General features: G+C 35.6%; 1 protein-coding gene across 1 annotated transcript in view; it reads right to left on the reverse strand.

Moving 5' to 3' along the window:
* Positions 1-2,224: 2,224 nt before the first annotated feature.
* The window catches only part of OLA1 (Obg like ATPase 1), a 175,577-nt gene continuing 159,907 nt past the window's right edge, over positions 2,225-17,894 (reverse strand). The window contains exons 8-11 of the mRNA XM_030326047.2: positions 9,004-9,144; positions 8,217-8,313; positions 6,040-6,162; positions 2,225-2,733 (exon numbers count right to left, since the gene is read on the reverse strand). Of these exons, the coding sequence (XP_030181907.1) occupies positions 2,632-2,733; positions 6,040-6,162; positions 8,217-8,313; positions 9,004-9,144 (463 nt within the window). The 3' untranslated portion in view covers positions 2,225-2,631. The remainder of the gene's footprint in view (positions 2,734-6,039; positions 6,163-8,216; positions 8,314-9,003; positions 9,145-17,894) is intronic.

A 17,894-nucleotide genomic window follows, 5' to 3' on the forward strand; every position in this document is an offset into this window, starting at 1 on the left:
CGTAAATAATGATAAGTATTTGTGCTTTTTTGGGCGGGGTTCTGGCTCTAATTTGAGCCATGCCTACAAAGCAAGTTATGAAGGTAATATGATAGAAGTAAACTAAGTGCTATCACACTTTTTTCAAGCTCTCAGCACAAATCTAACCTCATCTAACACAAATATGACTCAGATGGATCTACAGATAGGTGAAGAAAACATCCACTTATAATCCTAAAAATACATTATTACCAATATCAAACGAGGGAAAACATGAAGATATAGGCATATACCCAGTTATCTGTATGTAAAAGTTCTTAGAATTCTCAACTTTTGTAGAAAATACAATTTTTCATGTGTATAGAGAATGCTGCAGAACTTCTAACCAAATTCAACATTTTTAGCATTTAATTTCAGCCCGTAGTGAACAGTTACCTCAAAACTTCTTTCTTTTATTAATGGTTCTGTTCTGCAATGCACAATTATCACATTAGAAGTTATAGAGAAAGTACAATTACACACTCTTAAAGCCTTTTTAATGAGATTTCAAACTTCTTTAAGAAGTCTATGCAATTTGGGGCACGTGGGCGGCTCAGTCAGTTAACCCTCTGACTCGATTTCAGCTCAGGTCATGGTCTCACAGTTCACGGGTTCAAGCCCCATGATGGGCTCTGTGCCAGCAGCACGGAGCCTGCTTGGGATTCTCTGTCTCCCTCTCTTTCTGCCCCTCCCTCCCCCACTCTCTCTTTCATAAATAATTTTTTTTTTAAAAAAAGTGTTCTCTTAAAAAAAATAGCCTATGCAATTCACTTTGGAGAAGATTCAAAAGCAAGAGATTTGATTTCCTCTTATATTGCTGAAATCCTTACCAATCCACTAATCTATACATTCCTCCAATACAGAAAAATAACAAGAATTTACACAACAAACTTGGGTCAACTGCACCCGTACCTGAGTTTCATTTATGTTTTATCTAGTTCCACTTATTCTTATTTTTCTCCTGTTTACTGATTTTTATGTTGGCAGAAGACCAGCATTTGATTCCCGAAAAGAGCATATTCACTAAAGAGCTTCTCAATTATATTCATTACTTGCCCAAATGCCCAAATACTCTTTAAATATCCTTTCCTCTGTATAGCTAAATCTCCAAATGCTTAAAAAAATACTTATTTATTTTAAGAGAACACAAGCGGGGAGCCTGACATGGGGCAATCTCATGAACCATGAGATCATGACCTGAGCCGAAGTCAAGAGTTGGACGCTTACCCGAGACTGAGCCACCCAGGTGCCCAGCCAAATCTCCTTTAAAATCACTTCTTGTCTTGCCTTTTGTGCTACACTAAGTAACTTTCAGTGTTAAGTTTGTGTGTGTGTTTTTAATACTTCATTATCTTTAATGTGACAAAGTAATATAGTAGAGGCAAAGGCTGGCCTGAGTGTGAACCTGCATTCCACTGAAATGGTGCTAGGATCATAGAAAATCACAAAAGGCCATGGACAGGGAAAAGGGAGGTCTGGCAGGGCTGTGAACATGGGAAAGAAAGCGAGGCTCAGGGATGAGGACACTCTGAGACTATCATCGTAAGAGAAGGCTAAGTGGCAAAACGTCTCCAAATAACTAAGTTTGAAACTATTTTGTTTCAGAATTTTCTGCTACAATTTCCGAAAGTTCTTAACTTACACATACTAAAATTTCAAGTTGCCTAAAATATTCTAATAGAAAATATAAGAACAGTTACAGTTTTCAAGGTCTAATCTTTTTAGCAGTGAACTTTTACACTCACTACGGAAATGAAACAAGAATGTAACCCACCAGACACAAATGGTTAGTTTTCACAGTAATTCCATAATTTCAAAGGAAACATTAAAAACAAATACTCTCCTCAATATAATCAGAACCACCACCAAAAAGCCCTTAATTTTTGAAGCAGAATTTGTTTCCAGCATTATTTTCTTTTTGGTCACAGTCTATCTATGGTCTATCCTTTGTAACGTCATTGCTATCATCTTTCAAAAAAATGTCCGTCTACAAATTAATTAACTTTCTTGAGACAAATCCCTGGTATACTATTCTTCTGATTCCCGTGAAAGACTCACTTTTAAGATACAATTGCAGCTGCCCCACACTGCCAGTTACTGTGTCATACACACGCCTTAAAATTCTGTAATCAGCAACCACCAGGTGCCGTATCGCATTCAGCACACCACAGTCAGTCAATACAGACATCCCCAAACACACCAAGGCTGGTTTTGTCAAATGTTTTATTGAGTGTAGACATCTGGAGTACTGTAAAACATGCATTATCTGTAGATTCAAAAAGGAGCAAGCCACATTGTCCTCACTGTCAAATGTGTCAGGCTTGGCATCCATGATGGAGATTAATGAAGTATCATGAGAGTAATATGGTTCCTGAAAAGCCTCTACAATTTGGACTAGGGTCTTAATCACGTGAAAAGCAAAGCTGTTCACATTTAGTGAACTTGCATTTCATTGGAGGTACACAGTATTTTAATTTTAAAACAAAAATAATTCTGTTTTTAGAAGATTCCCATCCCCCAACTGTATCTGTCCCTCAGTTTTCAGAAATTTTAATTTAAAAAAATCATATCCCTTTTTGGAAGTTGTACATTTATCTGAACAATAACTAAAATTTATTTCTTCTTCGGTTGCTGAGGCGTATTAAATTTGAAGAAGATAATATCTCCATCTTCGACAATGTAATTTCTGCCTTGTTGTCTGTACTTTCCAGCAGCCTGTAAAGAGGAGATAGAGAGGAAATGGGTTATTTTAAAACTAAATACATGAGGTAAATGGTAGCAGCAGATGCAAAAAGTATTCTACTTCTTGGGTCATATTAAACACAACAAGAAATACGGGAAAACATGTAAGTTCAAAACTAGACTAGGAGAGAAGCAAAGTCTTCCTGATTTGGGCAGAACTAGATTTTCCATATGTACATAATCATAATGTATTCTCTACTAAATTGTTGGTACATAAATGTAATTATACCAATATCATTAAGTTTCATTACATGCTGTTTATGGTACATTTCTGATGTGTCTGCAAACATCCGGCAAGTCACTGTAACAAAACAGATCAAACCAGGCAGGAAGACTAGACAACTAGTTCGAAGCTACTTTATTTGCTTAAGGAAAATATTTGGTGATACTGGTGATGCCAAAGAGTCTGCTACAAGAGAGACTATTACCAATTTTAATGTACAGATTTTAAGTTATTTCCTTGAATTTTTTTTATTTAGTCTTGACAATGGCCAGAGTAGTGTGTACTAAAATTCATCACGAAGAAGTTTACTGACTAACGGCTCTAGTTATAAGCAGACTCTAACAGGTTGGAACTGCAAAGACAGATATTTTTCCCACTTGTAAATTAGTCGGCAAAGCAACTGATTCCACCTGCTGGCATGCAGATCCCCAAGTGCAATCCGCCAGTAATTCTAATACAAACAAGCAGCAGTTCCAGGGACCCAGGTTCACCCCAGGCGCAGCACACACACTCCACCCTAAGCACAACAGGCTCTTCAGCATCTACACTTAACACTGCACACAACTGACACAGTCCCACAGGACCCCACCATCGACCACTCAACAATGAGAACTCAAGGATCTTTTGGGAAAAATTCTCCAAAGTATTTTCTCTCTGCTAGAATTTACTGAGAACATGAAACCTTTGCCCAACAAGATTAGTACTTCTCTTTGAGGATGTTGATAAGAATGTTCAAAGTCAAGTACAATTATACTAATCAGACACAACACTAACAAAGATCATATATCTGAGGTTAAAATCAACAAACCAGATCACAGAACCCTAGTAAGCATATTTTCAAATGTCTAGACTACTTATTAAAAATCACCTACTAACAATGTGCTATTAAAATGGAACCATTTTTTTAAAAAACCAAGATACCCTAACATTCTAAAAAGATACAGACAGATATACACGTAAACACACACATACCCACATTCACATGATTTCTGTAAAGACATGTGATATATTGAAGTCCATATGCTACTTATTTTGAGAATCTAAAGCCCCCTGTTATAAAACAGTATAGACAATTTAAATCAAATACGTATTGACATGACATATTAATGTAAGTTTATATACTTTGTTACCACTCAACTTTACTACTAATTAAAGGTGACAGTGTTCCTTTAAATTCTCTAGAGACCATTTAATCCATTTCCACTGCTATCAGAAACACTGGTTGAAAAAAAAATCAATACCCATTTGTGAATCTTGAGTATGTATTAAACAAGACACGTCTAACCAGTTCATTTGCACTTGAAAGCAGCCATCTGTAGAAGCCAGCTTTGCCTAAGCAGATATGATTGCTAATAATGTGATATCCCTGTAGACTACAAAGCCCACACAGAGCTATTCAGTATATAGTTCACAGCACTGGCATTAAATTAGTTATGCTGCACTGGTGTTAGAAATACATATATATATATATACATACACACATACACACGTACACAATCTTGCTCTCAAACGTAAAACCTACTTGATAATATACAAGTAAATATTTGTTGAAAAGAGAGCATAATGCAATTCATAAATGCTTTACTTGGAGTTCAAATTCTGAGATATTAGTTTTGGTGATGAAAAACCACATAAAATACTTAATAGTATTCTAAGCTGAAAAGCCAGAGGTCATTCTTTTCTAATTTATAATATAAAAGCTTCCAGTGAGTGTTAAGCATTTCTACAAGCAAGAAATATTGTATTATATATGATAAAGTTTCTCTGTATAGTGCAAGGAAGCGTTCCCAATTTATGTATCCTTCAAGTTTATTACAACATAGACACTGATTAAGGATTGGTAAAACATGTTTACAGAATATAAAAAAGAAGCATCGGTTCTTGAATTCTAGTACTAGAAAGACATCCTTAATCATCTTTACTTCATGAAAAAATACACATGCCAACATGATGTAGCATGTTGAAAAATAATCTGAGATTTTTCAAGTCTGATTAGCATTCCTGACAAAGTTCAATCTCAGTATTTGTGTACCTATCAATACAAATGACACCATTAAAAAGTTAGTGACTTTGTTTAGTTATAAAATGTAACTTCTTTCACTCCACTTAAAAATCAAAATGGGGCTCTCACTCTACACTGAACCAATTATACCAAGATTTTTCCCTCTTCTTCCTGGGGTCCCAAAAGTTCTATTAAAGTCCTGCTGTCCAGTATGATCTTTCCAATGATTACCAATGAGAATAAACTAAACTTGAAACAAACTTTTTTTGCATTCCTTTCAAATTACCAAACAGTAAACACAAGAGAGACCTTTTAAACTTCTTAATATTTTCTATGGTATTCTTCAAATACTGAATTAAATGAAAGATAAAGAAGCCTTCCTACAATGTCAGTTTAATCACTTGACCTATTTATCAATTACAGATGACACAGTATTAGATTTTGCTAAGTAAAACCTAATAAAGCCAAACTAAGCTTGCAGAATTTACGTTAAAAAAAAAATCATTATTCATGTATAAGCACTGCTTCATTGTTAGTGGTTGCAAATCAAATTATACTTATTAGCTAAAATAAAGCATGATTTTGGACCTGCCCTCTAGTGTTGAGAAAGCAAATCAAATTCCCAAAGATCTTAAAAAAAAAAAAAAAAAAAGTACAACTATGAAGTTTTAGCAAGAACAGATTTTGATTAACTACATTTCTGTCCCTTTCCTTGAATTGATCATGAGCATATATATACTACTTTTACTTTAGATATTCAAATGTAAAAAGTATAATTTTCCTTTGGCCATTAGTGAACAAATTCTTTGAAATTATTTATAATTACTTAAAATTATTTTTATTTTCAGTTTTAGAAAAATGCCACAAATATATACTGATAATTCACACATTTAAAAAATTATCTAAAAGCATGTAAACAGCAACAGCTCTTCAATCAGTTGACAGGAATACTAAACCCTGACACACATTTTAAAAGACAGCTATCATTCATTTTAATGAGTATTTTTATATTAGTAAAAATTATACAATATGAAACCAGAAGATAATTCCTTACCTTGACTGCATTTTCAGAACCTTCTTCTTTAAAATCTTCGTATTTCATTACTTCAGCCATAATGAATCCTTTTTCAAAATCTGTGTGAATCTTTCCTGCAGCCTGAGGAGCCTTCGTCCCTTTCTTTGAGAAGAAAGACCAGAGAAAACTAATTGCATTTAAGATGATTGATTGTAAGCGTAGAGTTTCTTTTCTCTGATCTGCAGTTGGGTTCAACTTAAACTTAGTTTAATATCACAGTTAAGATGTCAGATATACAATTAGTCCAATGTGAACACTGGGCACTGTCTGTGCAGCAGATTTTAGCACAGACAGATCAGTAGATATTAAAGAAGCATGGCTTTGTTTTTCCTGACAGTCATCCAGTTTTATTGATTTAGATGCAGTGGTCTAGTTTGGGTGTAGGTTTCATTTCGATTTTCTATTCTTCACAGTGGAAAAAAAAATAAGGATTTTAAAGTAACTTTCAAGCTGAATTATCAAAGGTTTAAAAAAGATAAAAAGCCTTAAAATTTCAGCTCATCTAAAGAACATATAAAAATCAATATACAAAGGGACATTTTAAAGACATTTCCAACAAATCATAAAAATCTATGGTCAGCAAATAATTTTGAAATTCTCATAAAATTTCAGTAATAAAATTTCCACACATTTAACATAATACAGGCTGCCTCTAACCATCAGGAAGGAAAATTCAAGTTGATATGGGAAGAAAAATGTCTTATAATTACTCCATATGTTAAATTACAAGGACATACATTCCAGACACACACAACCATGGAAAGAAATTTGAGAAATAATGGTGACCTAAAGGCTGCTTAATAAAGCATGTTAAAGTGATAAGGAGTCTGACACTATAAAGCACAGTTTTTACAATAAAAGATGTATTGGGTTAATATGGCTACTCACTGATGCTTACCTGACTAAATATCTTAGCACATTAAATCATGGATACTTACAATCAGTCTTAAGATAAACCAGCTTTCACATTTTCAAGCCCAGAACATGTTATCTTTCCTGCTACATATACTTAAGTTTGGAAGTTTAAAGGCTTTAAAATATATAGTGAAAATAAACCGTGGCAATTTGTTTACCAACTTGGATTTGCTTTGACATTATTTTCTTAGTCTATATAAAAGGACCTTGGTTAGAAGTCAATCAAACATTTCTTTACAAAGAGGAGAAGGAATAAAAAGTGAATCTCATTCACACAACACATTTAACATTACACTGAACTGCCTCCGTGATTCTACCCATATTAAATCAAAATAAATCTAACGATAAATTATGATAGTCAGTGAAAACAGAAATCAAAATAGCATTAAAATTTATCACGGAGCATATACTAAAAAAAGCATAATGGAAGAATCCACAAGACAAGGAGTATTTCTAAAAGTTATGACATTATTTTTATATCCTGTAATGCTATTTGGGACTACATATATTTCAAAATATTTTTAAGTAGTAACTACCATATTACAATATATTTACATTTAAAAGCAAGCCATTACAGTTCACAGTTTCTATTGTCCTCTGGGAATAAATTAGTCATTCTTTCTGGTCGTAATCAGTATACATCAATATTTAAAATACGTATCACATTTTTAAAGAAGAAAGACTGAATATATAACATTGCAAAAATAAATACCACTTCTATGAATTCAAATAAAAAAGCATGAATTATTACACATTGAGTTTAGCTCTTTGAGCCCAACTGTGTATCTATGAAGAGCATAATGATGTCATATTGCTTTTATTGCTGAAAATGTAATCCGAGCAAAGCAAAGGAGGAAAGAACCACCCGCAACCCAAACAAACTTAGCGAATACAAAATGAAAAGCAACATCAATTTCACTGCAGACAAACCCAGTCACACAGATTAAGCAAGCACAATACTGGTGCGTCTTATCTCTGACCACAGGAGGAGGGTAGACAGATTCTACAGGATGAAGAAATTCAGACTATGTAATAGGCAGAATCAATTGTTACCTGCCTCAATCAATGCCGCTCCACTTTCACTGTTCAGCAGCTCACAAATAATTAAAGTTATCCTGGACAAAAACCTCATCTGTAATGACTAGCTAACCGCCACCATGACAAACTTCAAAGTCAGTGATATCAATCTGAATTCAATAGTGTGGAACTGGATATAGCTGATGAATAAGTATGAATCTTACCCTGATGGTCCATGCACGTACTTCATCTGGGCCTGCAGTGAAAAAGTATTCTAGTTGGAGTGCTGCAAACCCAGCCTTAATGATCTTTGGCAAAGCGCTGAAATAAAATGAAACAAATTCACTCAACATATAAGTTGATTGTGCCAGAGATCAGTATAGAGCTAAAATTATTCATTTCAAGCAGAAACGTTAAAGATATTAGTAAGTGACCATTCATCTTTCATAATACACTTGAAGAGGACTGAAAGCATGTAACTGTTTCTAAAAACCCCTTCTAAAATAGGTTTTAATTATATTAGTCTGAATGTATCATTTCGAACTGTTTACCATAAAAAAAAAAAGAAAAATTTGATCTACCCATCCTAAAACTATTTTCCTCCAATATTAATTATTTCCAGGACATGGGTCATGCAAGCAACATTATTTGACTGAAATCCAATGTTTAAACAATATATTAGTGTTACTCAGAAAAAATTAAGGCAACTGATTCACCCTTTCCCCTCCCCCACTGAACATGACGAAAGAGTTTTGGCGATCATTCCTTCTCAAAAATATACATAACTAATACCTATGTTATAATTAAAACACTGTACAGAGATGACAGATGACAGTTAAAAACTTAATTTAAAATAAATCTTTTCACTCTGTCTCATGGTAAAGAAAGGAGAAGATTCCCTCTTTATAATGGTAATTACTCTGTCATTTATTATTCTATCAGCGCAAGCAATTAAATTACTGCAAGGAAATAGTTGATAATAAAGTGTAGGGAAAATGAATGCTAATTAACCTTTGTGTCATGTTCGCTTCCAGATACTTCTGTCTCTCCTCAGCACTCAATTCTTGCAACTTGAGTTCCAAGGCCCCACTAAAAGGAATGACCAAGGCACCTGGGTCATACTTGTCCACCCACTCTTTAATTTTTATCAACCTGTAGACAAAAAAGGGCACAACATTATCTTGTAGTGCATGCATGACTGTACCACATTCATTATTATCAAGTAGCACATACATATTCATAAGAATTGCACGGTTTTATGATGCCATCTTTTTGTGTATAGCTTTCCAAGGTCAAGGCATTAACAGGCAGCAATTGCTTCAGGTATACGCCATGAGATTTTACTGTAATCTAGTTTTACTTTAGCACATTTTCAATACAAACTATTACACAAATATTATAAAACTTTTTAAACTTACACTAAATTTTTTCAGCATTAACACCTGTGCCCTTGAAAACCTCAATTTTATGATTTATATTATTTTCCTTACTTTACAAAGTAAAATGTTAAGAAGCAAAAACGTCAAGTTCTGTTTATATAGGAACCATAACCTAAAAAGTGCCAGCTAATTGTGAAGTTTTTGTCAAATAAATAATTGGTTCCACCCAGATATTTATATGCCTAGTTCAGTTCCCTCTGGGACTAACAAAAGCTTACAGTTACACCTGGTTGTGAGGGAGATTTCTGCTAATCAAGACAAACATATCCAGAAACACAGATTTACAAACCTAGTTGATTATATATGCACACCATTCTTAACGAATCTCACTTTTGTAGGACCACAAATAAGGGAACTGCAGAGGAAATAAATTCCTTTAATCACAAAGGGTTTAGAAAGCCAAATCAGTTAGGGAATAGATACCAAGTGTTTGCTGAAAGGATGTTATTGAATGATTTCTTTTTCTTCCAAATCACGGAGTATTCTGGCAAAGCAGTAGTTAGAAAATGAAGAAGTATAGTGAATATATTAACTAGGTTCTGATTCTAGCTTTTAATTCCTGGGCAGGTTACTGAAACTTTCTTTCTTTCTTTTTAATAATGTTTATTTATTTTTGAGAGAGAGACAGAGACAGAGAGAGAGAGAGAGAGAGAGCACGAGCAGGGGAGGGGCAGAGAGAGAGAGAGAGAGAGAGAGAGAGAGAGAGAGAGAATCTGAAGCAGGCTCCAGGCTCTGAGCTGTCAGCCACCCAGGTGCCCCAAGAAGCCTCAGTTTCCTCATCTATAAAAATGGAGATAATTATAGTACACATTATATTGTAATGAACCTAGAAAAGTAATGCCTGGCCTCCAATAAATGGTATTACTATTATTATAACTGTTAATAATAACAGTAGTTACTATTATTTTCATTCTCAGATTATCAAAGATTATATGCCTATGATTCTGGAACAGGGTTTATTTAAATTTTTTTTTTTCAACGTTTATTTATTTTTGGGACAGAGAGAGACAGAGCATGAACGGGGGAGGGGCAGAGAGAGAGGGAGGCACAGAATCGGAAACAGGCTCCAGGCTCTGAGCCATCAGCCCAGAGCCTGACGCGGGGCTCGAACTCACGGACCGCGAGATCGTGACCTGGCTGAAGTCGGACGCTTAACCGACTGCGCCACCCAGGCGCCCCTGGAACAGGGTTTAGTATATAAATGAATATAGATGTCATAGAAACTTATGTTAAAAATGTTAATGCATACAAGTCTTACATAACTCTACTAGTCTCCCAAATTTAGACCAAGGTTTTAATAGCTATTATGGCAAAAAAAATTGTGGCAGGTATCCTTTAAATAATCAATGTAAATGCCACCTTAGAAACACAAGAACTGGATCACAAATTCATCAAAACTCACCTATCAAAGAAAATGACAGGGGATCAGAGTTATTATAAAATTAAGAATATAGCCTACTGGGGCACCTGGGTGGCGCAGTCGGTTAAGCGTCCGACTTCAGCCAGGTCACGATCTCGCGGTCCGTGAGTTCGAGCCCCGTGTCAGGCTCTGGGCTGATGGCTCGGAGCCTGGAGCCTGTTTCCGATTCTGTGTCTCCCTCTCTCTCTGCCCCTCCCCCGTTCATGCTCTGTCTCTCTCTGTCCCAAAAATAAATAAACGTTGGAAAAAAAAAAAAAAAAAAAAGAATATAGCCTACTGAGTAGGATTTAGGATGGGATAAAGGAGTGAAATATTCACACAACAGTTTGTACATGTTTACATACAGCAGTTTGTACATGTTTGTTATATAAGGCTAACCTATAATTTACTTATTTAATATGTTATCAGTGGTTTCTGATCTTAATTTTTTTTTCCTTTGGTCACATCCTAAAAGAATGGAACAATCCCTAAGATTATTTTGGAATAAAGTATGTGTCCTTTAAAATAAGAAATCCAAACCAGATATTTTATTATCCAAAATTATGAAGGACAGGTTAAAGAAAAAAGGGAAAATCTGTTTTTATTTTTATTATTTTTAAAGATTTTACTTTTAAGTAATCTCTACACCCAATGGGGGGCTCGAACTCACAAGCCTGAGACCAAGAATTGCACACTCATACTCCACAGACTGAGCCAGACAGGTGCCCCCAAAAAGGGAAAATTTAAATTGATATACTTCTGCCTGTAAGAACATTATAAGATTCTAAGTTACTTCACAGACTTACACTACAAACGATATGGTTTAATAACATACGTTTATTATACAAGTCAGAATCAAGTGTGTGTGTGTGTGTGTGTGTGTGTGTGTGTGTGTGTGTATTCATTGAAAATGAAATAAAACAAGCCCAGGTAAGAGGATAATATAAAAATATAATACACATTTTGTTTCATAAATATGGTCAACATAACTAATAAAACCAGAACTGTTATGAAACAACAAGATAAGAAATAATTACTTTGGCTAAAACATCAATTCAGAATAACAATAGTTCTACCCTGTCATTTTAACAGCCTTTCCTGCAGAATCCTCAGAGGGATTATTTGCATTCCTCAGGTGTTCTATTGTACAATTCAGATGAATAAAGACTTACAAATCATTCCTCTACCGCCAATGTGAGACTTTGATCTGGTGAATACACCATTGTACCTTAACTATAATTGGCAAAAAACCTGACAGTGTAGAGCATCACAAGCTTAATAACAAAGGAGAATATCTCAAAGTGTTGACAGATGATCTTCATAATGCAGAAGCAGAGCTGGTACATTTTAGCAATAAATGAGCACTGAGGTCTAAAGGTCTCTAAAGTGACTGACATCAGACCTGCTATAGCCTCACTAAAAGAAAAAGGTACCGGAGCACTCTCCGTAAAGTGAGTTAGGCTCTTTGCCTGCAAGCTTCACTTTTGTGACTTTCACTGTCATAGAAAACACAGGGAAGATGAAAAGTGAGTTAGGTTCTTTGGCTGTCTGCTTTACTTTTGTTACTTTTACTATCAAACAAAAGTGAGAAATGTCCCAAAGTGATTTTTAATTACATATTTGAAGTAAGCCTTCGGTAATGAAAACACAGTCCTCAATTTTAAGATTATAGACTGAAATACATATAATATATCTATTAGGTCTTATGGTTACAAAAGTGTGATAATGAGGCCAAGATCACAAGTTTGAACCCCATTGGGACCAGTTACCTTTTGCAGAAAAATGTCTATTCTATTGCTACAAACCATACCCCAAACTATAGTTAGTCATCTAAAAAATGTGTGCTACTAGCACAAGAGGGATATGAAAAATCAAAGTTGAGCTCAGTACCACCACCAGAAAAACAGTTTCAAGTACATTCTGTCAAAGTGACTGAATAATAATCTCCATATACAACGTTAACAAATGTCTAAAGAACACTATCCAATTGTTAGAGACCAAAATAATGAAAATGATGATGAAACTGTCACAGAATATCAAATTATATAAGGAGAGACAAAACAGTAAAGACACTACACTCCCAAGGAGTTAAGCTGTAAAGACTTTGATAATGTTCATTTTGCAATTTTATACAACCAGATTATTGCAAGGGGATCCACCCTTCTCTCGATAAGGAGCCAGAGCCACGCTGATTTCCCCAAAGTCTTATGAGTGACAAATGGAAAAAGGAATTGCCATTAGTTGTATTTTTCTCTCTGGTAATGATTCCATAGCAAGGGGACAAAGCAAAGACAAGGAGTTTTAAGACTAAAAGGATGATGCTTTGGAGATACACTGGCAGGTTGTGAGGTGAGACTGTTTGGCAGAACAAGATCTTTAATATTAAATTAGTATTCGATTTCCAAAAGATCATGTCTCAAATGTATCTTTGCTCTTATAATCTGACCTTCTCAGCAAGTCTTAAAATTCCAGATTCCATAATTTGATTTTCCTAGGGTTTATTTACATTGCTTGTATTTCTTTTCCCAGATACTAATTTTATTTCTAAAAATTCTATTTGTTTCTCTTTCAAATCTACCTGCTCTTTTAAAGAATATTTTACTCTTATTTAATGAGTTCTTAGTCCCTTTCCCTATTTTAAGCAGATTAAAAGTTCTTTTCGGGGGCGCCTGGGTGGCGCAGTCGGTTAAGCGTCCGACTTCAGCCAGGTCACGATCTCGCGGTCCGTGAGTTCGAGCCCCGCGTCAGGCTCTGGGCTGATGGCTCAGAGCCTGGAGCCTGTTTCCGATTCTGTGTCTCCCTCTCTCTCTGCCCCTCCCCCGTTCATGCTCTGTCTCTCTCTGTCCCAAAAATAAATAAACGTTGAAAAAAAAAAAAAAAGTTCTTTTCGGACTGCTCTAATTACTTCTGGTTTCTTGGGTAAAACTCTGCCCCCCCCCATCATTTGTCACCTGCAAGCAGCCTCTCACAACAGTTGGTTCCTTTGTATGTGCTGTGCCGTTTGGGTCATTTGTGTGTGGTCATTTGGCAGCAGCAGTCAAGTTCCAAGGGAGTCTGCTTCCCCATGTTTAGAGATCTATCTATGGAGTAGTTTTGTGCTTATTCTTCCAGGAAGGAGCTATGGAGGGTCATGGGCTCTGGATCATTTTAAGGCTTAGTTATTTCTGCATTAGGTTATTGGTCATGCAAATTAAGGCCTCCTACCTCATATAGTTCTGTCCTAGTCTCTAATTCCTGATAGTACAGTTTCTTCCTTTGTCTGGAAGGGGTGGGAATGGAAGGCATTTTTCTAGCACCTGATTATGGAAAGGATAGCCTTTTCTAAGCTTTTATGAATGAGCCTCATTCTGGTACCTGCAGTCCAGGGCCCATGCCTGGACTCTTATTCCTATGGCCACCAAGGCTTCTAGGCCATATATTAGCTGGATTTTCCTCAAGAGCCATACCTTATTGATTTTACTCTCTACTCTCACTGAGTTTCCTCATTGTTTTTGGCACCTAGAAAACCCCTTACTGTCTTTCAAGTCCTTCTGTGTGTTCTAAAAATACCACATCATCATCAAGACCATCCTTGACTGGTTATTTTCTCTGGTGTTTCCATACATGAGGAACAAGAGGGGAGCCTCCTGTACCGGCTCAGTCCACCATCTTAGCTGAAACCTCTCCATACTGGAGTTAAATCTTCCATTTTATTGTGTTCTAATACAACAGCTTTCAAACTTGTTTTTGAATATTACCCACAGGAAGAAATAGATTTTATACTTGATTCAAACATATGGTGCACAGACATATTATTTTCATACACATATCCAAACTGACACAGGTTTCACAAAACAATACTTACCTTTATAATGGGAAATAGGACAATCTCGACGGTGCTATTTGATATTCTACGTTAACTAAATTCTTGCAACTTAAACTCCTGAAATAGTTTTCTCTAACATACTTTCATAAGAACTTTAACTTTTTTTCCATACTTCATGTCCATCTAGCCATTTGACTACATCCTAGCTACTAAAGATCACTCAACCCAGCACTAAAGCCAAGTTATATTGTCATTTATGGTATTTTTGCTGAACATGAGAACTCTCTCCAATCTGTTCACTCTAGTTTGCAACATCAAAGTATATTTAAAATCCTTAAAACTGTTACATATGATAGGATTAGGTCCTTATATACAACCTACATAATTTTCTGCGAATCTAGGTCTTACTTTTTCTTTCTTTTTTTAAAAATCAGCAGTAATATCTTATTTCTGACCGACTGCTAGCCAAGAACCATATGTCAATATTCAGAAAATGATGCAACTTACACAAAGGAGGATCTAGGGCTGGTTCATTCAGTGACTTAATATCATTCAGTCAATGTTATTAAGGACTTGACCTTTACTAAGCTAGTTCTCTCATGTTGTTCATGGTATGGATGTACCATAAATCCAGGGGGCACTGATAAACACTGAGGTCATTTTAGGCTCCCTGCCTTACAGGTTTACTCTCTCTTCTATTAAAACTGCTCAGAGTACCAAAGAAATGACTTTAAAAATATCACATTCCTTTTTTCCATTTTCCAAACATAATCACTGCAAATTAATGTCAATTTACAGTGTTGTAGAAGAAAAGAAAAAAAAAAGAAATAATGGCTCATGGAAGGTAAGGTTATCCTCTTAAAGATGACAGAAACACTGATTAATCCAGTTCTTTCACAAATGGCAATAAATGACACTAGAATTATTAATACTAAAATTAATACCACAAACAATATACAAACTGAAATACATGCTGTAAGCAATATTTGTTCAAGGCCAAAAAGTTAACTCCAGAAAATCCAAAATTCCCAATTCTTTAGAATTCTTTGAATAAAGTTATTAGAATGGCGTTACTAGAATAGGGAAGCCAATGGGGGCGGAGGGGAAGGAGGGAGAAAGAAAATACCAAAAAAAGGTAAACTTTAGTCTAATTGATTCGTGTCTGAAAACCTAATCCCTGTTCCAAAAGAGATCCCCATCTTTGATGTATGTAACAGACTTCAAATTTCAGTGTTCTTGTCTGACTTCATGGAGCTGTACAGAAAAACAATTATAACTTTGTTCCTCAGAACATGGTCATATCACTTGGGTATCTATTGGAAGTGCAGAATTTCAGAATCTGCATTTTAACAAGATCCCCAGGTATTTCATAGATATATTAAACTTTCAGAAGCACTGAACTAAAGGACTTTGAAAATAACAGCACATTAACTGAAAGGAGGAAAATGTCTGAGGTAACTCCTCAGACCAACAGACAACTAAGCAGATGCTGACCACCTATCCCACTGATATGAGAGGAGTGAGAATAATAAAAAAAAATTCCTGCTTACATCTTCCAGGTTCAAAACCACAAGAGAAAAAAAGTCACCAGAATTTCAGGAAGTGTAAGGAAAAGGTCTGTGAATCCCCTGCAATGTCAACGAAGTTCCAAATTCACAGTAAAAATAATTAGACAGAATTACTATATGGTCACAGTTTCTTACTGTGTAAGACATGATTACACGTCTCTTATTCTAATAAGCCTCAATACCTGGAAAAACATCTGTAGTAAGTTAACTTTGGAGTCTAGATTCAAATTATAAGAAGTGATTCCTACAGAGCAGACTTTGTGAAATTTAAATTCTTATCAAGTAAAAGGGATATTATACCACAAATTGTTCCCTATAAGGACCTCACAGAACCACTGTCTGAAAAACTCCACTCCTTCTGCAGTCACCATAGTAAGATGGCCTTTGTATACATCTAAGCATGTGTGTGTCTGTGTGTGTGTGCCCATGTGTGCATAAAAGGAAATAAAGTCTACAGAAATGGGCATTCCTTTTGCAGCAAATAAATAAAAACCAGGTTCCAGGCTCTCTGCTTCAAGGATTAACAAGATTTCTGACTCTAGCAGTAACTGGAAGGTTATGAAGAAACTGAAACGATAGGTGCTATGACAAGGAGACAACCTTAAAAGCAAATTAGAAAAATTGGGACATATTTATCCTAACACTTTGGGTTCACCATGACTCTGAGATTTCTTTAACTCTTAACATACTTAAAAAAAAGATAATATATGCAATTATCTATATTCAGCAAAAAGGCTTTGTTTAGAAAAAAATTCTTTCAATGAACAGACAGGAGGAAACAGCAGGATGAATCCTAAATAGTTGGAGAAAACCATAGTAATCCCATTCTCTAGCTGGCAACTGGTTTGAGAATGGGCATAGGAACCCCGTTCTGGTCATGGGGCATGAGGGGAAGCCTCCTAGAGGCTTCAGAAAAAGACTCTGAAAGGTTCCTTTGGCTCTTAAGCAAGAAAAGATGGGCGTCTTTACTGCACACTATTTCTGGATCTTTACTGCACACTATTTCTGGAATTCTAGGGGCCATTTTGTGACCAACCGAAGTGGGGAAAGAGGAGAAAAACCCTTCTTCTTGATAATAATATCACAACCTTGAGTTAAACAGGAACACTGAATTAAACAACCCTAGAGACATATTACCTTGGGTCTTATCATTATGTATTAGAATGGTGTTTGTTATTTATAGTTAAAAGCATCCTGATACTGATAATGACCACGTTTTGGGATTATCTTCATTCAAGTATATGAGTAACTGGTCAAACTCCAATTTATTATTTAAGAAACCTGCTCCTGCAGAGTCTTCTCTGAGCTTCCACATAGACAGACGCTATTACCACGTTCCACCCTGTATTATAGATTGCCTATTTTCTTCTCTTCTCCCACTATAATAAAAACTTCTTGAGGTCAGGAACTGTCTTTTGTTCCCAGATATATCCACAGAACTCTCCCAACATAGCACTGAGACACAGTGGATGTTCAATCATCTTCTGAATGGATGATAAAATGGAAAGAGCTTTAGGCTAATAACTAGTTGAGTGACTACGGGCAGTTACTTAAGGCCTCTTAGCTTTAATTTACTAATCTGCAAGCTGATGAGTAGTTTTCAGTATGTTCTGGGTTCTCTAAAGGAGCTCCCAAGATGCTAGGAGACAAAAGGGTGGAAAGAGATGAAGGAACATCGAGGCTGTAGATCC

This window comes from Lynx canadensis, chromosome C1, assembly GCF_007474595.2.
Source record: "Lynx canadensis isolate LIC74 chromosome C1, mLynCan4.pri.v2, whole genome shotgun sequence".
In the NCBI taxonomy this organism is placed as follows: Eukaryota; Metazoa; Chordata; class Mammalia; order Carnivora; family Felidae; genus Lynx; species Lynx canadensis.